The sequence below is a fragment of the Astatotilapia calliptera genome, chromosome 14 (assembly GCF_964374335.1).
Source record: "Astatotilapia calliptera chromosome 14, fAstCal68.1, whole genome shotgun sequence".
Taxonomy (NCBI): Eukaryota; Metazoa; Chordata; class Actinopteri; order Cichliformes; family Cichlidae; genus Astatotilapia; species Astatotilapia calliptera.
The window spans coordinates 384,696-412,377 of NC_137435.1; the positions used below are offsets into that span (position 1 = coordinate 384,696).

At 46.7% G+C, this 27,682-nt stretch overlaps 1 protein-coding gene and 2 non-coding genes across 9 annotated transcripts; all 3 read left to right on the forward strand.

Moving 5' to 3' along the window:
* The first annotated feature begins 953 nt into the window (after positions 1 to 953).
* On the forward strand, positions 954 to 27,370 carry atg16l1 (ATG16 autophagy related 16-like 1 (S. cerevisiae)). Of its 7 annotated transcripts, none has more exons than XM_026191959.2 (20): positions 954 to 1,144; positions 2,879 to 2,990; positions 5,523 to 5,616; positions 5,692 to 5,794; positions 20,291 to 20,364; positions 20,453 to 20,522; positions 21,006 to 21,187; positions 21,265 to 21,342; positions 21,465 to 21,551; positions 21,629 to 21,688; positions 23,326 to 23,431; positions 23,517 to 23,622; positions 23,741 to 23,811; positions 23,886 to 23,957; positions 24,783 to 24,903; positions 24,973 to 25,078; positions 25,176 to 25,325; positions 26,128 to 26,175; positions 26,258 to 26,359; positions 26,444 to 27,370. In XM_026191959.2, the coding sequence occupies exons 2-20, from the start codon at positions 2,885 to 2,887 to the stop codon at positions 26,535 to 26,537; spliced, it is 1,830 nt and encodes a 609-aa protein (XP_026047744.1). In that variant the 5' UTR covers positions 954 to 1,144; positions 2,879 to 2,884; the 3' UTR covers positions 26,538 to 27,370. The 7 variants fall into 7 exon arrangements, with proteins under 7 accessions (XP_026047744.1, XP_026047747.1, XP_026047748.1 ...); XM_026191962.2 differs by having other exon boundaries at positions 23,329 to 23,431; XM_026191963.2 differs by having other exon boundaries at positions 21,265 to 21,330.
* LOC113037072 (small Cajal body-specific RNA 6) lies at positions 20,665 to 20,936 on the forward strand. Its single transcript, XR_003274571.1, has one exon.
* Positions 24,329 to 24,604, forward strand: LOC113037074 (small Cajal body-specific RNA 6). Its single transcript, XR_003274573.1, has one exon.
* Positions 27,371 to 27,682: the final 312 nt, after the last annotated feature.

Below are 27,682 nucleotides of genomic sequence, written 5' to 3' on the forward strand. Positions count from 1 at the left end.
TGACTGGATATGTAAAGCGCTTTGGGGTCCTTAGGGACTAGTAAAGTGCTATATAAATACAGGCCATTTACCATTTACAACTACACGTTTCTTTTCCAGCTATTTATTTATGAGTGACTTATGTATGTATATATATGTATATATTGTACTATTCTTAGTTAGCGTATTGTCTGTCTTGTCTTAATGTTGGTTTATAATGGAGCACTGTAACAAAAAATTATTTCCCCCAGGGATCAATAAAGTATTGTGATTCTGATTAACCTGTGTGCGACTGAGGCAGCTGCTGCGCTTGGATTTTGTTCTTTTGTGGAATAAAGTTTTGTGTTTTTTAACTGGGAAGTACAAGCTTTTCGGAGCTGAACACCTGCCGTGTTGTGCCAAAAAGTGATTTCCAATGTTTCTGTGTGTTTTTTTTTGTGAGTAATATTTTACGTATGTTGGTAAATAGACTTTGGTGAACAGAGGGGTTATATATAAAATTTAAAAATTACATGTTTTTCAAGTATCTTTATAACTCCGTGTTATTGTACTTACATTATAACCAATCCGGTCCTTTTTGTCCTTTTTGAAATATGTTTACAGAACTGTTGTTATATGTGTTGCAATATCTGCTGTCCTCTTGGCCAGATTAAAAATGTGTTTTTTAACAGTAATGTCAAGGAGATTTATTTAACTGGAAAAATAAAGGATATATAAAAGGCACTGCCAAAAACTGATTGCCACGTCTACCTTGTGACAGGAATGTTGTTTGTGGCTCAAGTTGGCTTGATGTCATTCATGAGGGAAACATTTGACATGTATTTCAGCTATTAGAGACCAACAAGTTATTTATAGCAGTTTAAATACGAGCAATCAGTTTTGGGCATAACACCGGAACACCACGCATACACACTCATTCTGGGCCATTCATTCAGCAGTGTCAATAAAGATTCACCAAAACAGTCAGTTATGACGTCATCTTCGTGCGGCCTCCCGGAAGTGCGCGCTGGAGTCAGAATGGCGCAGAAGTGGATCGGCGGCTGCAGCTCAGGTGTTGTTTGATGACAAATTCACCGAAAATCACCGGAAACCGGAGACCGGAGCGCGAGGTGGACGGGGATCTCGCGGAGGACACGCGCCGCCGTCGGGGACGCACACACGCGCAGTGAGTGTCCGCTACGCTTTGCGAGCCCCGCGGCTAGCATGCTAACGTGTTGAGTCACGGGGGTCCAAGTCCGCGAGCAGCCTCACCGCGAGCTTCGGAGCACCCCAGGCCCGCCCGCAGGAGCCCTCCCGGCGGCCACGCTGCCGCGGCCACGCTGCCGCGGAGAAATTCAGAGGACCGCTAGCCTGTTAGCACTGCTCTTCCTATGTTAGCATGCTAACAGAGAAGCTAGCCGTCCGCTCAGGGGAGCCGGGGTCCACCTGACGTCATCAATGTGTTTGTCTTTGTTGTGGGAGTTTAATCACGTGGTTCACCGCGTCGCTGTCGCCCGTGCTCCTCACCTGAGTTCACAGGTTGCTTAGTTATTCCGCCACCAGGAGGGGCTGATCAGAGTGACGTCATCCGACATAGCTGGACTCATCTCCACAAGGGGTGGGACAGAGGTCCAGGTAGCTCATGTGAACATGCAGGTTATATAGCAATCAGAAGTTTGGTGGTTTGAGCCCTGGGTGCCAAAGTGCCTTTGAGCAAGACACTGAACCCTGAGTTACTCTTTAGGTGTGTGTGTGTGCTTTAAAGTGCTTTGAGCACTCCAGTAGTTGAATCAGACCTGTCCATTTACAGACAGCTGTTAGTCAAAGAGGCTACGCCCCCAATAATGCAGGTTATTACCCAGGCATGTTTTCCACACCCTGTCAGGTGTTAAACATGGCCGTCTGTGGGACAGAGTCAGAGAGACTTTATTTATCCCCAAGGGACAATTAAGATGCAGACAGAGGCCCAAATACAGTGGGCCTCTGTTGGGTGTCAGAGGGATCGCAGCAGAGGTTGCACACCTGCAGGCCAGGTGAGACTTGACCAGCCTGAGCCTCTGTGTTTTCAGACAAAGATCTAGGAGGCGGGGCTTAAGATCCTATTTAGGCAATTTTAACACAGATTACAGGTTTTATTATTACCTATCAGCTGACATAGACTCTGTGGCCCAATCGGCTCTTCCACAAGCTGGAAACAGATGCAGAACAGGTGATGTTTCCTCTGGTTTTTTTACGTGCATGTTGTCAGTGTGCAGCTTCTTCCGGAAAGCAGTAAAAGATGCCCAGCAGCTAAGACTGCATGTGATGCTCCTGCTGAGTCACTGCAAACAGTGAACACACCTGTTCAGCCAATCACATTAATGCCCTCTGATTTGATTTCAGGTCTCCTTTATCAGGCTGTGGGACAGGAAGTGTTCATGTTTCCATGGAAACAGCTGTAATGTGTAGCCGTCATCTTAGAGACAAAGAGCAGCACTGAGTGCGCTCAGACACCAAATCATTCGCTGTAAATCAAATTTTATTCTCCCGCTCTGTGCTGAAGATTCTGCTGCTTCAGCTCTCAGATCATCATCATCATCCTTGATCATGGCTTTGATTGGTGCAAGCAGCATTCACAGGGTCATTCTGTGAGGAGGAAGAGTCGCATGACATGCAGAATACCCCTGTTTCATGTCAGTGCTCACTGAGCCTGAAGCAGAGAGCCCAGGTTATCAGAGAGAGTTAGCTCTGACTGAGGTTAGGTTTTGTTGATCTAGTTAACTCAAAGAAAGCCTGGATATGTTGCACCTCCTCCGTAGTCATGGCCCTCTTACAACAATTCACCTGAACAGGTGTTTGGCCCTCTGTTAGACAGGTGGAGACTGCATTAAAGGTCGAAGCTCTGTCTGGACCCAGCTGTGTGTGTTTGTGTGTGTGTCAGCAGGTGATGGCGGAGCGACGAGGCGAGTGTTTGTGGAAGAAACACGTGGCGGAGCAACTCAAGCTTAGAGACCGAGAGCAGAGACAGGCCTTCGAGGAGATCATCCTGCAGTGTGAGACACACACTCTTTCTTTAACCCTCTGTACTCGGTAGAATTCCCTGGAATGTTCCAGTTTCCAGAGGTTCAGATAGAAATCTTAAAGTTATTTTAAGAACTGCTGTAAGGCAGCAGCTGTAAGTTGGTTTGAAGTCAAAGATCGCAAGTAGCTGAGCTATATATGAACATTTCTTCATCTTCCTCCTTAAGTCTGAAGTGAAGTCAGAGCTCTAAAGCAGCGGTCCCCAACCACCGGGCCTCGGACCGGTACCGGTCCGTGAGTCGTTTGGTACCGGGCCGCGAGAGTTGAGGCTCAGGTGTGAAATGTATGGTTTTCAGGGTTTATATCGGTTTTCAGCGTTATTTTGTTATCGTTTTTATCGTTTACTCGGTTTTCCTGGGTCTTTTCACGTGTGTTATGAATAAATTTTCTTTTTTTGGTACCGGTACTAGTTTTATTTTGTTGTATTTAAAGGCCGGTCCGTGAAAATATTTTCGGGCATAAACCGGTCCGTGGCGCAAAAAATGTTGGAGACCGCTGCTCTAAGACACACAAACCTGCATGAACACACTCAGTTAGATTAATTCAATTCAATTTTATTTATATAGCGCCAAATCACAACATAAGTTGCCTCAAGGCGCTTCATAGATACAGAGAAAAACCCAACAATCATATGACCCCCTATGAGCAGCACTTTGGCGACAGTGGGAAGGAAAAACTCCCTTTTAACAGGAAGAAACCTCAAGCAGAACCAGGCTCAGGGAGGGGCGGGGCCATCTGCTGTGATTGGTTGGGGTGAGAGAAGGAAGACGGGATAAAGACATGCTGTGGAAGAGAGACAGAGATAATAACAGATATGATTCAATGCAGAGAGGTCTGTTAACACATAGTGAGTGAGAAAGGTGACTGAAAAACTCAGTGCATCATGGGAATCCCCGGCAGCCTACGTCTATTGCAGCATAACTAAGGGAGGATTCAGGGTCACCTGGTCCAGCCCTAACTATATGCTTTAGCAAAAAGGAAAGTTTGAAGCCTAATCTTGAAAGTAGAGATAGTGTCTGTCTCCTGAATCCAAACTGGAAGCTGGTTCCACAGAAGAGGGGCCTGAAAACTGAAGGCTCTGCCTCCCATTCTACTTTTAAATACTCTAGGAACAACAAGTAGGCCTGCAGAGCGAGAGCGGAGCGCTCTAATAGGGTGATATGGTACTACAAGGTCATTAAGATAAGATGGGGCCTGATTATTTAAGACCTTGTATGTGAGGAGCAGGATTTTGAATTCTGGAAGCCAAAGCAGGAGAAATCTGCTCTCTTTCTAGTCCCTGTCAGGACTCTTGCTGCAGCATTTTGGATTAGCTGAAGGCTTTAAGGGAGTTTTTAGGACTTCCTGATAATAATGAATTACAGTCGTCCAGCCTGGAAGTAATAAATGCATGAACTAGTTTTTCAGCGTCACTCTGAGACAGGATATTTCTAACTTTAGAGATGTTGCACAAATGGAAGAAAGCAGTCTTACATATTTGTTTAATATGTGCGTTGAAGGACATGTCCTGGTCAGAAATGACTCCAAGGTTCCTCACAGTGTTACTGGAGGCCAAGGTAATGCCATCCAGAGTAAGAATCTGGTTAGATACCATATTTCTAAGCTTTTCAGGGCCGAGTACAATAACCTCAGTTTGATCTGAATTAAGAAGCAGAAAGTTAGCGGCCATCCAGGTCTTTATGTCTTTAAGACATTCCTGCAGTTTAACTCATTGGTGTGTGTTATCTGGCTTCATGGACAGATAGAGCTGGGTGTCATCTGCATAGCAGTGAAAATGTATGCTATGTCTTCTAATGATGCTGCCTAAGGGAAGCATGTATAATGTAAACAGAATTGGTCCTAGCACTGAACCCTGTGGAACTCCATAATTAACCTCAGTGTGTGAAGAGGACTCTCCATTTACATGCACAAACTGGAGTCTATTAGATAGATATGATACAAACCACTGCAGCGCAGTACCTGTAATACCTACAGCATGTTCTAATCGCTCTAATAGGATATTATGGTCGACAGTATTGAATGCTGCACTGAGGTCTAGCAGGATTAGACCCACATGACTACGCCCTGCCAAACAACAGCAGGAGCTGATTAGAAGCTAGGCTTGAGTGTCCTAAAAATCACACTTCCACTCTGATGAAGAATGACTACGTTCTCAGTTCGACTCATGTTGGTCACCAAGCACAGAGCAGTGTGCCCACAGAAGCACTCAGCGACACATCAACTCATCGCAGTGAAGCCTTTCAGAGCTCTGCTTCGTAGGTTGCTGTGGTGACGCCCCCTTGACATTAACACGGTGCTGACTCCCATGTTGGATTTAAACATGGCTGCAGCTCACACACCTGTACAGCTGACTGGAGCTGTCGTGTCGGCGCTCAGGAGGACCTGACTAACCCTGAGTGCAGCTGACAGAAGGAAGCTCCACCCACACACTTGTCAGCCACCTACAGCGTAGCGTCCATGTTGTTTGAGTTGTCATAGTTGTTGATGTATTGATGGGTTTTCAGATAACCGTCTCCTGGAGAAGGCGGACCTGCAGGCTGTTCTATCGGAGCGTTACCAGGCCGACAAATATGACGTTCAGAGAGGCCACGAGTCCAGGTGAGTGTAAGGCGTGCTGGTGTGTGCTGTCACTCGTCGGCGTGTTGTCTAACGTGTCTCTGTGTCCCGTGGCAGTGCGGCGGACTCGAGTCGCAGCGACGCTCTGCAGCAGGAGATGGCTCAGATGAGGATTCGGCACCAGGAGGAGCTGACGGAGCTGCACAAGAAACGAGGCGAGGTGAGTGCTTGCCGGCATGCCGCCAAGCCTGAGGCGTGTGTGCGGGGAGGCGGGGTTAGGGGGACGTACAGGTGCAAGTTACTGAGCTGTGTTAGTGCACACGGTTAGGGAAAACCTGGAGTGTTTCCTGTGTGACACGCTCAGTTTGCTCCTCAATAATCCGGCAACAGAGTGACTACTCGCAGCGCCGTGACATTGTTTTAAACAGACAGTGGATGGAGGCTTCTTTGCGTGTTTGCCGACGCGCTGTGGCCGCTCACATGTTGGTGGTGAAACAAGGCTCTGCTTCACCCACACACCGCTGGCCCACCCAAGACTGAAGTGCCTCTTTGTGCCACGCCCACTGCTTAAACCGCCGCCAGGTCTGTTTTCCTGAAGCTGCCTGAAACAGGTGAGGATGACAGGACGTCAGTCGCAGGGACGTGCTCGCAGTTCTGATCATGTGAGGGAATTCGCAACTAATCACATGATTCCTGACCATCACTAACAGGAAGTGATGTCACAGTGATAGTTGATACTTTCTGTCAGCTGACATCCTCTGACTCATGGAAACTCTGAGCTGCTGACATGTGACACACGAGGCTTTATAGCAGGAAGTGTGAATGTTTGACTTTCAGTTCTCCCTCCTGCTGCAGCTCATCACAGTGAGCGAGGGCTGGTGGAGGTGCAGTCGTGTGCTGGAGAGCTCCACCTCTGAATACTGAGTGCTGATGGCGATGATGTCACAGCTCCAAATGGAGCGTAAAGCTGTTTCTGGCTTAATTTAGTACATCCTAATTTGCTGGTTGTTGTCATAACAATGCGTCCGAGCGAAATAATTAGTGTGTGTCACAAACGCTACAACAAAGGTCGATAGCGTTTCTCCAGACTCAGGGGAACACTCATCGAGTGACGCCACTGACCAGCGAATCGGTGACATGTAGTCTGATGACGACACATTTTAGTACCTGCTCAGTTCACTTGGAACCCCGTTCGTACAGGTACTACAGAAGTATCTGGTACTACGAAGGTACCACGTCCTATGACCTAATGCAAAACCTTGAAAAGCAAAGACCAAGACAGACTTTTAATTAGACTCAATCAAGAACCCACCCACCACTTTAATCACACTCTAGATCTTGTTTTAACATATGGCATAGAAACTGAACATTTAAGTGTTTCCTGAAAACCCTCTCCTGTCTGATCATTTCCTGATAACATTTACATTTACAATAATTGATTACACAGCGGTGGAATGCCAGGTATGGAACGCCAGGACTGCCATAATGAATTAATTAAATACACCATTAAATAATTAATTAAATGTGGCAATAATTAATTAAAATTGGAATTAATTAAATAAATAAATAGTTATGACACATGTAATTAATTAATTATTGACACATTTAATTAATTATTGACACATTTAATTAATTATTTAATGATATATTTATTTATTTCATTTTGGCAGTCCTGGCGCCTGGCTCTCATCATGAAATAATCTGTCAGCCTCACCCATCAAACTCAGGGGGCGGGGTTAACGCTAATCGAGTCAAAACCATTGCTTTGGCCTGGTGGCCATTGTTTCTAGCACACAACAACCGGCATGTGGAAGCTAACAGAACTGAACTTTGAAAAACCCTGTTTGTGTGTTACCAAATACCGTTTTAATATTTTTTTAGCCGAGAATGTAGTGGTTTAATCTTCATGTGTCTGGTCGGTTTGTCAAGATACAGCCTCTTTGCAAAAGTGTTTCGATGATGTCTGCCCAGTCTCACGGCAAAGCGTGGGATAAATGGCCTGGCCTGTATTTATATAGCGCTTTACTAGTCCCTAAGGACCCCAAAGCGCTTTACATATCCAGTCACGCACACATTCACACACTGGTGATGGCAGCTACATTGTAGCCACAGCTGCCCTGGGGCGCACTGACAGAGGCGAGGCTGCCGGACACTGGCGCCACCGGGCCCTCTGACCACCACCAGTAGGCAACGGGTGAAGTGTCTTGCCCAAGGACACAACGACCGAGACTGTCCGAGCCGGGGCTCGAACCGGCAACCTTCCGATTACAAGGCGAACTCCCAACTCTTTAGCCACGATCGCCCGGGATAGACCCGTTCGCCTCGCAAGCAATCCCACCGACAAAGCGCAGGCCCCGGTACACAGCTGTAGTAACCCCCGCTGACTTCTTTTACTGAGGTTATATTTTTCGGTGTTTTATTTCCTGATGTTCTTATGTGTCCTACGTGTTTCAGTCGCCAATTCTGAATTATAACTAACATTAAAAACATGTTTAAGGAGGAGAGAGAGCAAATAAATCTGTTTAACATCTGCATATCCACGATATCCTCAGCTCCATGAGTTAACACAAAGTTTCCCAGCTGACTATCTAACTGCCAACTATTCCAGAGACGTGAAAATATACAGCATAAAGAAAAGTGTAAGAGACCCAGCAGCAGATTAGAATAACAGTTATACATTTAATAAATCACCAAATGAATCCAAGAAACGAGCAAACCTGTTCCGACAGTTTGAGTTTGTATTCCCTCAGCTGCAGACTCGCTGCTGTTTAAATGTTTGAAAAGGAAGATTAGATATAAAAAACGTCAAACATAGACTCAGTCTGCCTTCACATTTGATATGAGGCCAGCACGTATAGTGGCCTCAGCAGGCTATTACTGAAATACACGTGCTATATCATAAACTATGATATAAACAGGGAGGTCCTATTAACATGTTTAGTTTTAAAGGACACCTTCCTGCCTTTAGTCTCATTCATGAGCAGTATTCGTTTTCTTCTAACATCCAGAAGTCTGCACGATGTGTTTCATAGTTTGTAACAAGCCTTTGACAGGTAAACATAACATGACCGAAAAAGCAAAAAAAAAAGAGAGAGAGAGAGAGTGTTGACATAAGAAGAGAAAATGCTCTCAATTATGGAGACAGGCAAATGGTTCATTTATGTTTGATGTGTGTTTATTCCTCCCTAAATATCGTCGGTGAAGTTCGCCATGCACGTCAGATTTTCCTGCGCATTTTTATACCTCTGCCAACAGAGAGAGAAAAAAAATCACATTCTAACAGACAGCTGGTGCTTAGAATACAGTTGAATAACTATTAAAAAACAGATGATATTTAGATGATAGTTCAGTCTAACACATGTGCCAGTGAACCATTAAACGTCTGTGAAACTATGCAGTTATGAAACGTAACTTTAACCTCAGCCAAACCGATTTGCTCAGTTGTAAATAAAACAGCGAAGTAAACGTGACCCGACAGACAGAACCTGAGTGAATGAAGTCCAGCGTTTAACCACTGAGAGCTAAAACTCAGCTGAGGTTTCAAAGCTGTGTGCCGGTGATTGGACATCAGCCGCTGATGAAGCTGTTCGCCTATAAAGTGCTCTGTAAGGAAACGAGCTCCAGCAGCTCTGCGCTCGGGGAAAACACTATATTTACTTATCTTGTGCAGAAAAATGCGCTGACATTGCTTTATATCGAGCACCGGCTGCCCAGTTAAACTGTGACTATCACCAGGTAACGTAGGCGTGTTTCTTGAATTAGCAGCAGGTGTTAAACAGCTGACAGATGAGGAGGAGGATGCATGCAGGTAAACTGAGGGTCTGTTGAGCTGATCGCTGGTTTCGTGAGAAAAATGTCAGCTCGTTCTTTATGTTACAGAAGCACAGAGACACAAGACCAGGCGGAAAGAGACGATCGTTCGGTGAAAATGAGAATCTGCGAATGCAACATGTGGAACACGGAGAGTGGAATATGTAAACAAACCGGTTAACGTAACCCCCTCGGTGCACTCTGCATGCTAACTGTTAGCAGAGCTAGTGAAATCTCGGAAAACATCTGAGCACTTTTGCAAACGTGCTCTATGTTGACAACCTGACCAGACGTACGTCGCGACATTCGCGGCTAAAACACTGTTAAAAGTGTAGCTGGTGACAGAAAAACGGGGTATTTTAAAACTACACCACCACCATTGCTGCCTGTGATTTGATCTGCATTCTGGGATACCTGACTGCCCCAAGTCTACACAAGCAATCGATTATCTAGGATCGACCTGTTTTGACTTACTTTGCACGGCAACCAATCAAATGTTAGAGAAGCTGCATGGGCAGCGTTAACCCCGCCCCCTGAGTTTGATGGGTGAGGCTGACAGATAAAATTATTTCAAGATGAGAGCCAGGCGTCAGGACTGCCAAAATGAAATAAATAAATATATCATTAAATAATTAATTACATGTGTCAATAATTAATTAAATGTGTCAATAATTAATTAAAATGTGAAATACATAAATAATTAATTAAATGTGTCAATAATTAATTAATTACATGTGTCATAACTATTTAATTAATTAATTCCAATTTTAATTAATTATTGCCACATTTAATTAATTATTTAATGGTGTATTTAATTAATTCATTATGGCAGTCCTGGCGTTCCATAGCCAGGACCTATATAATGAATTAATTTAATACACCATTAAATAATTTATTAAATGTGGCAATAATTAATTTAAAATTAATTAAAATTTTAAATTAATTAAATAAATATTATTGACACATTTAATTAATGATTTAATGTTGTATTTATCCATCCATCCATCTTCATCCGCTTTATCTGGGGCCGGGTCGCGGGGGCAGCAGCCTAAGCAGAGAAGCCCAGACCTCCTTCTCCCCAGCCTCCTCCTCCAGCTTATCCGAGGGAACACCAAGGCGTTCCCAGGCCAGCCGAGAGATATAATCTCTCCAGCGTGTCCTGGGTCTGTTGATCGTCAGTCCTGCTGCTTCACACTCTGCTGCGAACCATTCCAGTGCGAGCTGGAGGCCATCACCCGATGAAGCCAACAGAACCAAATCATCCGCGAAATGCAGAGATGAGATTCTGAGGCCACCGACATGAAAGCCCTCCGCCACTTGGCTGCGCCTAGAAATCCTGTCCATAAAAATTATGAACAGAACCGGAGACAAAGGGCAGCCCTGGCGGAGCCCATCACCCACCGGGAACGAGTCCGACTTATTGCTGGCAATGCGAACCAAGCTCTTGCAACGGTTGTATAGCGATCGAATGGCCCGTAGCAATGGGCCAGACACCCCATACTCCTGCAACACCTCCCACAGGACACCCCGAGGGACACAGTCGAATGCCTTCTCCAAGTCCACAAAACACATGTAGACTGGTTGGGCAAACTCCCATGCACCCTCAAGTATCCTTGAGAGGATAAAGAGCTGGTCCAGTGTTCCGCGACCAGGACGAAAACCGCATTGTTCCTCCTGTATCCGAGGTTCGACTAACGGACGAACTCTCCTTTCCAGCACCCTGGCATAGACTTTCCCAGGGAGGCTGAGGAGTGTGATTCCCCTGTAGTTGGAACACACCCTCCGGTCCCCTTTCTTAAAGATAGGGACCACCACCCCGTTCTGCCAGTCCAGGGGTACTGCTCCTGATCTCCACGCAACATTGTAGAGGCGTGTCAACCAGGACAGCCCTACAACGTCATTCCGTTTGGGCTGTTGATACCTGTCAGCTGCCTCCGGAGTCCCACAGGCTAACCAAGCCAGATAGGACTCCTTCTTCAGCCTGGTGGCTCCCCTCACCTCTGGTGTCCACCATTTGGTTCGGGGATTACCACCACGGCAGGCACATTGGCCACAGCTCAATGCAGCAGCTTCAGCATTGGAGACGTTGAACATGGTCCATTCGGACTCAATGTCCCCAGTCTCCCTCGGAATGCTGTTGAAGCTCTGCCGGAGGTGTGCGTTGAAGATTTCATGGACTGGGGCCTCTGCTAGACGTTCCCAGCACACCCTCACTACGCGTTTAGGTGCACCAGGTCTGTCCAGCGTTCTCCCCCGCCACCTGATCCAACTCACCACCAGGTGGTGATCAGTTGACAGCTCTGCCCCTCTCTTTACCCGAGTGTCCAGAACATATGGTCGCAGGTCTGCTGATACGATTACAAAATCGATCATCGACCTGCGGCCTAGAGCGTCCTGGTGCCACGTGCACTTATGGACACTCTTATGTTCGAACAAGGTGTTCATTATGGTTAAACTGGGATTTGCACAGAAGTCCAATAACAAAACACCACTCGGGTTCAAATCAGGGAGGCCGTTCCTCCCAATCACGCCCCTCCAGGTCTCGCTGTCATAACCCACATGAGCATTGAAGTCTCCCAGCAGGACAACAGTCTCCAGGTGGAGCACCTTCCAGCACCCCACCCAGGGACTCTAAGAAGGCTGGGTACTCTGAACTGCCACTCGGCGCATAAGTGCAGATGACAGTCAGGACCCATTACCCGACCCTAAGGCGCAGGGAACAAACCCTCTCATCCACCGGGAAGAACCCCAATGTACCGGCAGCAAGCCGAGGGGATATTAGAATACCCACCCCAGCCCACCGCCTCTCACCAGGGGCAACTCCAGACTGAGACAGAGTCCAGCCCCTCTCCAGGAGACTGGTTCCAGAGCCCAAGCCATGCGTAGAGGCGAGCCCGACTATATCTAGCCGGTACCTCTCAACCTCACGCACTAACTCAGGCTCCTTCCTCACCAGAGAGGTGACATTCCATGTCTCAATTGCCAGTCTTGGTAGCCGGGGATCAGTTCGCCAGGGCCTCCGCTCCTGGCCACCGCCCAGCACACAATGCACCCGACCCATATGGCGCCTCCTGCGTGTAGTGGGCCTGCGGGAGGATGGGCCCATGTCCCCTTTTCGGGTTGTGCCTGGCCGGGCCCCATGGACTAAGGCCCGGCCACCAGAAGCTCGCCCTCGGGCACCCTCCCCGGGCCTGTCTCCAGGACGAGGCCCTGGTAACCCTATCCCTGGCAGGGTAAACTGTTCCCTCGATGTTTTCTTCATAAGGATCTTCTGAATCGCTCCTTGTCTGGTCCCTCACCCAGGACCAATTTGCCATGGGAGACCCTACCAGGGGCTTTTGCCCTGGTAGGGTCTCCCATGGTCTGGGACACACAGACCCTCCACCACGATAAGGTAGCGATTCACGGAGAGAATTGTATTGTTGTATTTAATTAATTCATTTTGGCACACTTGACTCCTTCAGGTCTCACCATAAAATCATTTGATCTGTCACCCATCAAACCCAGGGGGCGGGGTTAACGCTGATCGAGTCAAAACCGTTGCTTTGGCCTGGTGGCCATTGTTTTTGAAGGCATTTCTGCACACCAACAACCAGCATGTTGAAACTAACATTTACTGAGGTTATATTTATCGGGATTTTATTTCCTGATGTTTGTATGTGTCCTACGTGTTTCAGTCGCCAATTCTGAATTATAACTAACATTAAAAACATATTTAAGGAGGAGAGAGAGCAAAAAAATCTGATTAACATCTGATCTTTGTGTTTTTGTTCAGTAGTCAGCGTGACCTGCCTATAAATACTTACTTAGTACTTAGTTCCTCCTACGCCGAGCGGCGCATCGGGCAGCTAGTGATCTCCATCGATGTCGGTCAGCAGCGACTGCTTCAGCTTCGTCCCAGGCAATGTCGACAGTTCTCAGGTCGTCCATAAATGTTCGACGCCATGTGGTCTTTGGTCGGCCTTGCTTTCGCTTGCCAGTTCGTGGACGCCATGTCATGGCAATCTTAGCTGGGCGATGAGGGGGTAGGCGTAAAATATGTCCCGCAAAGCGAAAGCGTCTTTCTGCAACAACATCGGCTAATGGGCGGGTGCCTGCTCTTCGTAGGACCTCCTCATTTGTTATTCGGTCCCGGTAGGAAATTCTCAGGATTCGCCGCAAGCCACGTTGTTGAAGCACGTTCAGGTGTTGAATAGTTGCACTTGTTGAGCGCCAGGTTTCACTAGCGTAAAGTGCAGTAGGGAAGATAAATGCATAAACTTTATTAAAAGAGATAACGTTGGTGTTTCCGTCATGTGGTAACTGTTAGGTTTAACTGTACCAAGGTTGTTCGACACTGTGAAACACATACAGACTTCATGATGTTTGCCTCATATTTTTATTGTGAATATTAATCATGAGGGTAAACGGCCCTGTACACCACGGAGCGAGGTCAGCATCTCCACGATATCTTCAGCTCTCTGAGTTAACCGTTTCACAGCTGGGTCACATGAAAGTGTCGGCAGCATCAAACTAATCTAACTGTCATCTACGAATAATTCACGGGTCATATCAATATTATTTTACAGAAAATCATCCTTATTACGGCCAACTATTCCAGAGATGTGAAAATCTACAGCATAAAGAACACAAAAATATAGCAACGCAACACTGTAACAGAGATGAACGCGTCAGTTTGTTACAGATCAAAGTGGAATGAAAGTGATTGGTTGAACAGGTGTTCGTGATCTGTGTTATCTGTGTTTTCATCAGCGTAAGAGACTCAGCAGCAGATTAGAATAACATTTGTACATTTAATAAATCACCAAATTAATACATGAAATGATCAAACCTACTCCGACAGTTCAGAATCAGAATACTATATTGATCCGTAGAGGAATTTATGTTGGTTACAGTTAGGGCTGCACAATTTTGCATAAAATAAGAATCACGATTTTTGTGCTTAGAATTGAGATCACGATTCTCTCACGATTTTCTTTTCCAATATAAACATTTATTGCACTTATTAACTGCACATCAACTTCGTAACAGTTGAGACTGAACATAAAAACAGTAAATGAACATAAAAATAAATGTCTCACATTTTGTCGTTGCTGCAAAATGTACTGCTTGTAATTCCGTCTCGTGTTCGACGCTGCGTGTATAGAGGAGGTACTGCAACAATAGAAAACTAGTTGCGGGACGGCACTGTGTAGCGTTTGTCTAGGGTGTTGATCATTTTCCTAAATCCCTCATTTTGCAGTGTTGATGGGAGCCATATCTTTAGCCAGGTGATAAGTGATAGCCTCCGTAATTTCTTTGTGCTTGCGGGAGTTCAGCGGGTATGGGGAAGCGCTGTATAAGGTTCCGTTATTGATGTTTGGGTGGTTGACCGGGACTGATTTTCTTCTGTCACTTTCTTGACCTTTACAGCTTCGTCATCTCTCAGGTCTGGGCCTCTTTGCTTAGGCTGCTGCCCCCGCGAACCGGGGAAGCGGAAGAAGATGGATGGATAGATAGTATTCTGTAATGGAATACATTTTAAAAGTAACCTTCCCAACACTGCGGATGCGTTATCGTTGGGAATGTCCTGGTGCATCCATGATTTGGGGAAACACTCCTGGTATTCCTTCTGACTCCATACCAGCGCTGAGAGCTCATCGATTTTATTTGATATCGGCAGACACGGGTTGTACCTCCTCCTCGCTTTGAGCCACCGCTGTCTCACCGCCTCCTTCCTTCTTCTTTTCTGTCCTGCGTTCACATTTGATATGAGGCCAGGACATAGTGGCCGTGTCCTGTTTTAAGATCATACATGTAAAATTGTTGTCTGACCTGCGTCATTCCAGCCGCTCAGAGTCCGTGGTTACCATGGTTACGGCATAAGCAGCTGTGACGTAAACAGCTGGCACAGCGGAAACCTACCAGCGACATGAGTATTTACAGTGGGGCAAAAAAGGCTGCATCCTTCGGGGGACCCAGCCTTCGTGGTCTACATGGGCCGGGTCCTTCAGAGACCGAGAAGGCCGGAAGTGCGAAGCTGTGAAATTGGACTGTCTAGCCTTCAGATCTGTGTCACCGCTGTGTGGGTGTAGTTTAATGAACTCGGCCGTCTGCTCCTTGCTATCTAAATATAACAGGACACTGGCGTAAACTCTCGACCATCTCACACTTCTGTTTAATCAGTTTTCTGTTTGACATTTATTCAGCTGTGTGAAAACCACCCAATGGATTAATAAAGTTTTATTTTATCTAATCTAATAAATTTGATCTCAACCTAACCGATTTACTCATGAACAAATCAAACAGTGAAAAAAGCCCAACAATAACATTTTTAGGTTGTCTAAGTGACTTATATATCACGTTTAACCTGAGTAGCGAAAGACGGCGGTGATCTGAAAATGATGTGCCGGGAGTTGTGGGGTTCTCGGCGGCTCCAGTGACCCCCGAGCTCCCTTCAGCTATCGAGCTGGTGGGTAAGGCAAGGCAAGGCAAGTTTATTTGTATAGCACAATTCAACAACAAGGTGATTCAAAGTGCTTTACAGAGACATTAGAAACAAAAACAGACAAAAAGCATGATTTAAAATTGATTAAAACAAGCAAGCAAACAAACAAACTAATTAAGATAAGATAAGATAAGATAGAACTTTATTAATCCCTCGGGTGGGTTCCTCTGGGAAATTCGACTTCCAAAAAAAGCACAGCAACGACCGAAGTTACAGTTACAGAATTGTTATATATATATATATATATATACACACACACACACACACACACACACACACACACACACACACACACACACACACACACATACATATATATATATATATACACATATATATATATATATATATATATATACACATATATATATATATATGTATGTATATATATATATATATATATATATATATATATATATATATATATATATATATATATATATATATATATATATATATATATATATATATATATGTGTGTATATATATATATATGTATATATATATACACACACACGGTCCCCTCCAACTACCGACCAATAACCTGCCTCAGTACTACATGGAAGCTCCTGTCAGGCATCATATCGGCTAAGATGAACAGGCACATGGGTCAATACATGAGCGGGACACAGAAAGGAATTGGCAAGAATACCAGAGGCGCAAAACACCAGCTACTGGTAGACAGAACAATCAGCCGAGACTGCAAGACCAGACTGACCAACCTGTGCACTGCCTGGATTGATTACAAGAAGGCCTATGACTCAATGCCCCACAGCTGGATACTGGAATGCCTAGAATTGTACAAGATCAATGGGACCCTAAGAGCCTTCATCAGGAACTCAATGGGGATGTGGCGTACAACACTAGAGGCCAACTCCAAGCCCATAGCACAAGTCACCATCAAGTGCGGGATCTACCAAGGAGATGCTCTGTCCCCACTGCTGTTCTGCATAGGCCTGAACCCCCTCAGTGAGATCATTAACAAGACTGGCTACGGATACCGACTACAGAACGGAGCAGTTGTCAGCCACCTACTGTACATGGATGACATCAAGCTGTATGCCAAGAGTGAACGAGACATCGATTCACTGATCCACACTACCAGGCTATACAGCAATGACATTGGAATGTCGTTCGGACTGGAGAAGTGTAGTCGGATGGTAACAAAGAGAGGGAAGGTAGTCAGAACTGAGGGGATTGAACTACCAGAAGGCAACATTGCAGACATAGAGGACAGTTACAAGTACTTGGGGATCCCACAGGCGAATGGGAACCATGAAGAGGCCGCTAGAAAGGCTGCAACCACCAAGTACCTGCAGAGGGTCAGGCAAGTCCTGAGGAGTCAGCTGAATGGTAAGAACAAGATCCGGGCCATCAACACGTACGCCCTGCCCGTGATCAGGTACCCTGCTGGGGTAATAGGCTGGCCAAAGGAGGAGATAGAAGCCACTGACATAAAGACAAGAAAGCTCCTTACCATGCATGGAGGGTTTCACCCCAAATCCAGCACCCTGAGGCTGTACGCTAAGCGGAAGGAAGGGGGCCGGGGACTGGTGAGTGTCAGCACCACAGTCCAGGATGAGACAACAAACATCCAAGAATACATTAGGAAGATGGCCCCAACTGACCGAGTGCTCAGTGAATACCTCAGGCAGCAGAAACCCAAGAAAGAGGAGGGAGACGAGGAACCATCATGGAAGGACAGGCCCCTGCACGGTATGTACCACCGGCAGATAGAGGAGGTGGCTGATATCCAGAAATCCTACCAGTGGCTGGACAAAGCTGGACTGAAAGACAGCACAGAGGCACTAATCATGGCAGCACAAGAACAAGCTCTGAGCACAAGATCCATAGAGGCTGGGGTCTATCACACCAGGCAAGACCCCAGGTGCAGGCTGTGTAAAGATGCCCCAGAGACAATCCAGCACATAACAGCAGGGTGCAAGATGCTAGCAGGCAAGGCATACATGGAACGCCATAACCAAGTGGCCGGCATAGTGTACAGGAACATCTGTGCGGAGTATAACCTGGAAGTCCCGAGGTCAAAATGGGAGATGCCCCCAAGGGTGGTGGAGAATGACCGAGCTAAGATCCTGTGGGACTTCCAGATACAGACGGACAAAATGGTGGTGGCTAACCAACCAGACATAGTGGTGGTAGACAAACAGAAGAAGACGGCCGTAGTGATCGATGTAGCGGTTCCGAATGACAGCAATATCAGGAAGAAGGAACACGAGAAGCTGGAGAAATACCAAGGGCTCAGAGAAGAGCTCGAGAGGATGTGGAGGGTGAAGGTAACGGTGGTCCCCGTGGTAATCGGAGCACTAGGTGCGGTGACTCCCAAGCTAGGCGAGTGGCTCCAGCAGATCCCAGGAACAACATCGGAGATCTCTGTCCAGAAGAGCGCAGTCCTGGGAACAGCTAAGATACTGCGCAGGACCCTCAAGCTCCCAGGCCTCTGGTAGAGGACCCGAGCTTGAAGGATAAACCGCCCGCAGGGGCGTGCTGGGTGTTTTTTTTTTTATGTATATATATATATATATATATATATATATATATATATATATATATATATATATATATATACACATATATATACACATATATATATATATATATATATATATATATATATATATACATATATATATATATATATATATATATATATATATATACATATATATATATATGTGTATATATATATATATATATATATATATGTATGTGTGTGTGTATATATAAATAGACAAATATAAATAAAGTATACAAAGGGGATAAATAGGAATAAAAAAATAAAAATACAAGTGAATTAAGAAACAAACAAACAAAAAAAAACAGTATATAAAATCAAAACGGATAAAATCAGAACAATAGATAAAATCAGTAGTTAAAATGTAAGTTTTGAAGTTTAAGCTTAAAGTGTGGATTTGGTGCTTTATTCAAATGCAGCTGAGAACAGGTGAATCTTCAACCTGGATTTAAATAAACTGAGTGTTTCAGCTGATCTGAGGCTTTCTGGGAGTTTGTTCCAGATATAAAGAGCATAAAAGCTGAATGCAGCTTCTCCGTGTCTGGTTCTGACTCTGGGAACTGATAAAAGACCGGATCCAGATGACCTGAGGGATCTGGAAGGGTAGCAGATGTCTCCGAAAACGTCGAAGCACTTTTGCAAATATGCGATATCTTGATAAACCGAGCAGATATTTGAAGTTTACACAGCTACTTTCTCGCCTGAAAATGTGTTAAAACTTTATTTTGTGACCCAGAAAGATTCATAAGAGTAATATTAGAACTAACTAGCTGCCGCCATTGTTGGAAACCGGAATTGGCTGGGCCGCGCTATGAATTCTGGGATATGTTGGGCCACAAAGGATGCAGCCTACGTTTTGGGACACAGCTATGGTGTTTCTTGAAATAGCGGCAGGTGTTAAACAGCTGGCAGGTGAGCAGGTATGCAGGTAAACTTGAGGGCCTGTTGAGCTGATCGCTGGTTTCGTGAGAAAAATGTCAGCTCGTTCTTTATGCTACAGAAGCACAGAGACACAAGACCAGGCGGAAAGAGACGATCGTTCAGTGAAAATGAGAATCTGCGAATGCAACATGTGGAACACGGAGAGTGGAATATGTAAACAAACCGGTTAACGTAAAAAAAGAAAAACAGTTAAGATGAAACACCGGGGCTGTGAGCTCGGTGCACTCTGTCAGCTGACTGTTAGCGGAGCGAGTGACATCTCTGACAACATCTGAGCACAAACATGTTGTATGTTGACAACCTGACCAGACGTGAAGATTACGCCACGACATTCGCGGCTGAAACACTGTAAAAAAGTGTAGCTGGTGACAGAAAAACGGGATATTTTAAAACTTTACACCACCACCATTGCTGCCTGTGATTTGAAATGCATTCTGGGATACCTGGCTGCCCCAAGTCCACACATCCAATCGATTATCTAGGATCGACCTGTCTTGACTTACTTTGCACGGCAACCAATTAGATGTTAGAGAAGCTGCAGTGGCAGTGTTAACCCCGCCCCCTTAGTTTAATGGTGAGGCTGACAGATAAAATAAATTCATGGTGATAGCTGAAGGGGACAAAAGCGCCAAAATGAATTAAATAAATGCATCATTAAATAATTAATTAAACATGTCATAAATATTTATTTAATTAATGATTGCAACATTTAATTAATTATTTAATGGTGTAGGGTCTACCTGACAATGTGAAGCGCCCCGAGGCGACTGTTGTTGTGACGCTGTATTTAAAAAAAAAAAAAAGATTGAATTGAAAACTGCGCCGAGTCGATCCGAGTAGGTACAAAAGGGTCTTTGTGTTTGTGTGTATGTTGTTTCCTCTGACTTGGTCATGTGACAGTCCTGTAAACAGCTGATTGGTTATTTTCCTGTTTTTGTCATCAGCTGGCCCAGAGCGTGATCGAACTGAACAACCAGATCCAACAGAAGGACCGAGAGATCCAGAACAACGAGGCCAAGTCAGACACACGCACAGTAACACACACACACACACACACACACACACACGCAGTAACGCAGACCCTGCCTTTGTGCTGCCCCCTGCAGGATGCTTGAGTACCAGCAGCAGATCTCCAGCCTGGAGGGCGACTGCCGTGAGCTCAGGAGCTGCTTGCAGGTAGGACCGCCTCACGTGGCTCACCTGTGGTGTAGCTGTGACGGACAGGTGGAGTCACTCCCTCCCACCTGTGACCAGTTCTATTATACTGACCAATAACTGTTGTCATTGTTTTCATCTGTAAACCGAGTAAGATGATGAAGGTCAGTGATGAGCAGTAAAAGGTCTGATTACCCACAATCCCCTCCTGCTGCCCTTTGGCTCCCAGCAGCCCTGCTTTCTGCTCCCATCGTGCTCCAGTGATGCAGCGGTGGTACCGGCAGCTGCTGACACACAGGATGCGACATCACACCGGGGCCTGTACAGAGCTCCTACAGCCTCTCTGTGATGATGTCATCCAACAGAATCTCAGCACGGAGCGTCGGGCTGAGGAGGAGGAGCAGGGAGCTGATCTCAAGTTTTCAAGCTGAGACCTTCGTTGCCCAGAACGTGCGAGCGTCACCCGTCAGAGCAGTGAGGTTAACGTAACTTCATGTTTCACAGGACCTGGAGAGGGCGAACCAGACGCTGAAGGACGAGTACGACGCCCTGCAGATCACCTTCTCCGCCCTGGAGGAGAAGCTGAGGAAGACCACCGAGGACAACCAGGAGCTGGTGTCGCGCTGGATGGCCGAGAAGGCTCAGGAGGCCAACCGGCTCAACGCCGAGAACGAGAAGGACAGCAGGTAGGCAGGGCGGCTGGAGGCGGGAGGTCGTCTGCTGCTGCGACTTCAGGTCATTTTCATCTGTGTGTGTGTTTCAGACGGCGGCAGGCCAAACTGCAGAAGGAGCTTGCTGACGCTGCCAAGGAACCGCTGCCCATTGAGGCGTGCGTGTCTGAGTTTGTATCAGATGAGATGTCCCAGAGAAATTCCCATGGTTACAGCAGACGGGAATAAATAAAGGAACAACAGTGACAGGATTTCCTCTCACGCCTGCTCACGTTGCTCTGCTTCTCCGCAGGGACGACGACATTGAGGTGCTGACTGAGGACGCCGGGAAGGCGGGGGGAGAGACGTCGCCGAGCCGGCCGCTTAGCAGGACTCCCAGGTGAGGCCGCACGTGCCCGCTGACCATTGACCTCTACGGAGGTTCAGCATGTGTGTGACGATGTGTCTCTCCCGCAGTAAGAAGATCTCCCAGCAGCCTCCTGGGGGGCTGCTTGACTCCATCTCCCTCATGTTTGGGTATGTGTGTGTGCGTCTGTGTGTGTGCGTGTTATTGTATCTTTATTTCAGACATACACAAAAAAAAACAATATATACAAGTGCACATACTTGCATTTACGTGTATAAATAGGAATATATCTGTAAATACACACACGCATGTGCTCAGACAAATAAATAAAACAAATAAAAAACAGTCTAAATGACATGAAATGACAATTTTTAAGTCTGAAATGGAGTAGGAAGAAGTATAACATAGTTATTAGTCCCTACCCCAGTGTTGAACCCCACTGTTCACTGTTAGCCTGATTCCCGTCATCACTTACCCCACACACTAAACAAGGAATGAAGGACGTGTGTTAACATAGCTACAGTGATAGCTACAGTTTAATTAAAGTACAATGGCTGATCAACTTCATCAGTTTCTTCCAAAGACACTTTTCGAAACATCTTTATAAACCGACCAAGGCTTGAACATTGCTGTAGGTCCACAGGAAAACTGTTCCACAGTTTTACCCCACAGATGCTAACACAAAAGGTTTTAACACCTTTGTCTTCAGGTTTAGTTTTCCCTTCGATTCATAGTCCCCTTCTCTGTCAAAAACATCCTCTGTTCATTTCCTGGTAACATATTGTATCTGGCTTTGCACATCATTTTTGCAGTTTTATGTTTATAAGATCCATTAACTTCAAAATCTTTAATTTCAAGAACATGATGTTAGTGTGCTCTCTAAATCCTGCTTCAGTAATCATCCTGATTGCTTTTTTCTTTTTACATAAAGGTTGAAGTGAAGTTTTGTGTGTATTTCCACACAGTATTCCAAATATGGCAGTGTAAGTGAACAGTAAAGTACCCGGGGTGGAAGGCACAAAATGTTTAGCTTTACTCAGAACAGAGATGCTTCTGGACAGTGTAGCTTTATGTGAGGTTTCCAGCACATTTTGTTGTCTATTATCACACCCAGAAATTCTGTATGAGAAACGTACTTCAACGTTATTTATCAATTTCCAAACAACATAAATGTAGTTTTATTCAAATTTGGTGAAAACTTGTTTCTGTCAAACCATGTTTTCAGTTTAATCATTTCTTGTGTGACAATTTCCAAAAGCTGCTGTGAATTCTCTCCAGCACAAAAATAGTTGTATCATCTGCAAATAAAATAAACTGTAATATATCAGATGTTTTACATATATCATTGATGCACAGGATAAACAGCTTTGGTCCCAATGCTGACCCCTGTGGAACTCCACAATGTCCAGGCACTCTGATATTCACCAAGCTTCACAAATTGTTGCCTGTCTCTCAAATAACTCCTGACCCACTCGAGCACCACTCCTCTAATGCCGTAGTGCTCCAGTTCATCAAGTAATATTTCATGATTGATTGTGTCAAAAGCTTTTTTTAGGTCAATGAAAACACCGACTGTGTCTTTGATCTGTTTTATTAGTGATCTTTTCAATAAGAACCATTAATGCCATGTTGATCTGTTTGGTCTGGGACCATACTGACTGTCCATTATTATCTCATGTTTGTGTGTGTGGCCGCATGTGTGTGGGGGCTCCTCTGTATTGGAGCGTCTAGCTTGCACACGGCGCCTCCAGGTGACCGTCGTTGTCACTTGTCGATAAATGAAAGGTGACAGTTTGTTCGTCCTCAGCAGGCGTCGGAGCGCCAACTCTTTCAGCACTTCACCGGAGAGCAGCGAGGCCCCGTCAGGCGTCTGCGCTGAGGTCCGCGTGCCAACCACGGCGCTGCACGTCTTCGTAAGTACCGTCACTCTTCGTCATCGTCGAGATGACTTGCACGGCCGTCTCTCAGTCTGCGCTCTCTCTCTCTCTGAGCGTTCAGGAAGCCCACGACGGCGAGGTGAATGCTGTGAGGTTCAGCCCTGGCTCCCGTCTCCTAGCAACTGGCGGGATGGACCGCAGGGTGAAGCTGTGGGAGGTGGTGGCAGGTGAGTGGAGGCGGGGTTTAAACAGGAAGTTGTTTTGCTTGCACAAGGATGTTTGATTGAATAACCCTGGAGCTGCAGCAGGTCACGTGACTAAATCACTTCCTGTGATTGCGTTCAGGTCACTGTGAGCCCAAAGGAGCTCTGACCGGCAGCAACGCGGGAATCACCAGCATCGAGTTCGACAGTGCTGTGAGTGTACGCGCAGCGGAACGATACTGCAGCGTTACTTCCTGTTCAGACTGACCTGCTTTCCTGTGTTTCAGGGCTCCTACCTGCTCGCCGCCTCCAACGACTTCGCCAGCCGGATTTGGACCGTGGATGACTACAGACTGAGGGTGAGCGCGTCCAGCTGTCACACAGCTGCGTCACACACGCTCGCCGTAAATCCAACCGTGTCAGCAGATTAGTCAGCTGAGCTGTTCGAGTAACCTTGGCTACGGCGGCTGCAGTAGGACGAACAGCCCGCACGGAGCAGAAAGGTTCCACGTTGCCTCAGAGCAGCCGGCGCCGTGTTTCTGCACCTGTTTGTGTTTGAAACACATTTTTCTGCAGTTTATACAACAGATTTTTTTCACAAAATCAGGAAAATATTTCTAAGTAAGCGCTGCCCCCTGGTGGTCAGCTGCCCCTGTCTGCGTGCGCTGAGCTAAACCACGCGTTCTTGTCCGACAACTGAGCCCAGCAGGAAGTGGCGGCTCAGTTTCCTGGTCAGTGATGTCATGTAAAAGGTCTGAAGCTCAGCTCTTCCCCCTCGCGGCCACCATTTTGGCTCCCAGCAGCCCGGCTCTCTGCTGCCATCGTGCTCTAGTGGTGCGGCGATGGTCTCGGCAGCTGCTGACACACAGGATGTGACATCACTGCGAGGTCTGTACAGAGCTCCTACAGCTTCTCTGTGATGATGTCATCCAACAAAACCAATCAGCATGGAGCATCAGGCCGAGGGGTGGGGTCTGAGCAGTGATCTCACACCTGTTCTGAGGCCAGAAAACTGTTGTCCATCTAATGTCACCTGTCTGAATCAGGTGACGTCCCCACGGTGACATGGTCAGCTGCATGTCGCCGGGGTTTCTCGTACTGACAGGAAGTGGCAGACGTCACCTGCCGATGACCTGTGTGTGTGTTTACCTGCGCTTACCTGTGTCTTTCTGTCCGTCCGGCAGCACACGCTGACGGGTCACAGCGGGAAAGTCCTCTCCGCTCGCTTCCTGTTGGACAACGCTCGCATCGTCTCTGGGAGCTACGACCGCACGCTCAAACTGTGGGACCTTCGCAGCAAAGTCTGTACGTGAGTGCACGCTCGCTCGGTCTCAGTGAGTCCTCACCCAAGCTAACTGTCGCTCACCTGTGCAGGTATGAAGACGGTGTTCGCGGGCTCCAGCTGCAACGACATCGTGTGCACCGAGCAGTGCGTCATGAGCGGACATTTTGACAAGAAGGTTCGCTTCTGGGACATCAGGTGAGCGGCGCACGAACGCTGTCATCACTCAGCATCTCTGCCATTGCTCTGTGTCACGGTGATGACACGCTCGGTCTGCGTGTGTGTGTGAGATCAGGGCGGAGAGCATCGTGCGGGAGCTGGAGCTGTTCGGCAGAGTGACGTCTCTGGATCTGAACCACGATCGCACCGAGCTGCTCACCTGCTCCAGAGACGACCTGGTGAAGATCGTCGACCTGCGCACCAACGCCGTGAAGCAGACGCTCAGGTGAGGCGGGCCCAGTGTAACACAAAGCGGTCGAAGTTTGAAGGCAGCCGTGCAGGTGGGAAGCAGAAACATGGCGAGTCCATCTCACCTGAGTTGGCAGGCAGTCAGTAGGGCTGTGAGGAAATATCACCTTATATTTAAATAACCTCCAAAAACAAGAAGAAGAAGAAGAAGAATAGCTCTTTGTTACAAGAACAGTGAAAGGCAGTTTGGCATCTCCCCATGTGTGTGAAATATTATCTACTCAATGACACAGAGAAAGTTACATTTACACAAGAAAGATATGTACAAGTTACACACACGCATACATGCCATCTGAGGAGCAGGTGCAGGGGGGTCAGTGATAGTGCACATGGAGTGGTTGCTGTTGCTACTATAATACATGCAGTTTAAAGAGGAATGTTGGTTGCATCATAGTATAACTAAAAATACGGTTTATAAATCAAGTGTAAAACATGAACTCAGTGTTTTTAACGATCAACTGCACACGAGGTGGTCGGCGCCGACCTTTAACGAACAAAAAGAACATCAAGCTAAGAGTTCACGAGACAAAACGGCTGAAACAACAAAGCGGCTCTTTTGTGTGTGTAACATATAAAAATAGTCAAACTGACTGACGGTCGTACGTCAGACAAGTAAAGTACCCAGGATACTTTTGTTGCCGTAGTGACACTGAGTCACTGTTGACGTCACAGGCAGATCCACTTCCTGTGCTCCGCTGTGGTCATGTGACTGACTCATTCTGTTTGCGATGTGATGGTCAGGTGACCTCGGCCGACTCACTGTGTGTGTTTGTGTTCAGTGCGCAGGGTTTCAAGTGTGGCGCTGATTGGACCAGAGTGACATTCAGGTGGGTTCCTCTCATTACTTGTGTGTGTGTGTGGTGAGTGAGAGAGAGATCTGAGCACGCTCAGTGTGTCTCGTTCTTTCAGTCCTGACGGGAGCTACGTGGCCGGCGGATCAGCTGACGGCGCTCTGTACATCTGGAATGTGCTGACGGGGAAAGTGGACCGAACTCTAGACCGGAACCACAGGTAAGATCGTTCAGGTTTATCCACACGCCAGCGGCTTATGCCGCACTGTTGACCTTTGACCTCTCCTTGCTACTGCTGTTGCAGCTCAGCCATCAACTCGGTGTCCTGGTCGCCTTCAGGAGCATACGTGGCAAGCGTGGAGAAAGGCAGTCGCGCCATCTTGTGGTCAGACATGTGACCGGGCCCGAGGAGGCGGAGTCAGGCTGTAGGCAGCCAGTGGCGGCCCCTCTGCCATCTTCATCGTGGTGAAGATGAAGAGGATTCACTGAGACTGTGGAGACGAGCTGCCGTGTTCTGTTTCTGCAGCTTTTAATGTTCAGCATCATTTTAATGACCGGGAGGAGGCGGAGCCACATGCGGCGCCGCAGCTGCTGATGCGAGGACAGCCGTCGGATGTCAGGTGACACGTTGGAAACGCAGAGACATTTCACTGTTGACACTTCCTCTCCTCATCCTCACTCCACAGGACGCCTCAGGAAACAGGAAGTGCGTGCACCGACTAATCAGAGATTAAAGAAACTGTCGTGTGGTTTGTTCCTGTCTGCACTCGGCAATGCCTCATTTCTACCTCGCCGCTTCGCTCGCTCCAGGTACTGCTGACTTCCTGTTGTTCGTTTTCCACGGCAGACAGAACCGCGTCCTTGCTGTGGGTGTCGCTGTGACATCATCAGCAGGACAGCGTGTCGCACATCACGTGTTATGAATGCGGCGCCTGCCCGAGCCTCAACAGGTGGTCAGCACGAGCCTCAGTTCCGTCATCAGAGGGGGCGGAGTGGAAATGAGGCCGTTTGGACCGTAAAGTGAACCGCCATCAGTGATGTTTTTCCACAAACAGGAAGTGGACCTTCACATTAAACTGTGTCAGAGCACACCTGTGTGGGTTTGTGTGTTTGATTCACAGGTGTGTTACATACTGCACTAACCTCGCTGCGAGCACGGACAGATTGTGTAACCTGATGATTGTAAATGTCCTGTAAAAATCCTGATGAATAAATCCTCTGACACACGAGAGTTCTTCCACGCCGCTCGCTCTCTGAGCGCCTCATAGCGGTGGCGAGCTGTTCTTGTTCTTGAGCCCAGGTCGTCTCGTTTTACGTCTCGATGTTTCCTGTGTTCTTCACATTAAGGAGCCAAACATTCCTGCTGGAAGCAGGGCTCGCAAAATTCCCTGGTTGCCCTTCGGGTGGGCATGCTTCAGTTTTTGGTAGAGATTATTTTTATTGTATAATATTGTAAAGCAAACAAAACATCAATCAAAAAATTGTTAAAACAGAAATTACAACATCCATCCGTTTGCTTCCACTTGTCCTTTTCAGGGTCGCG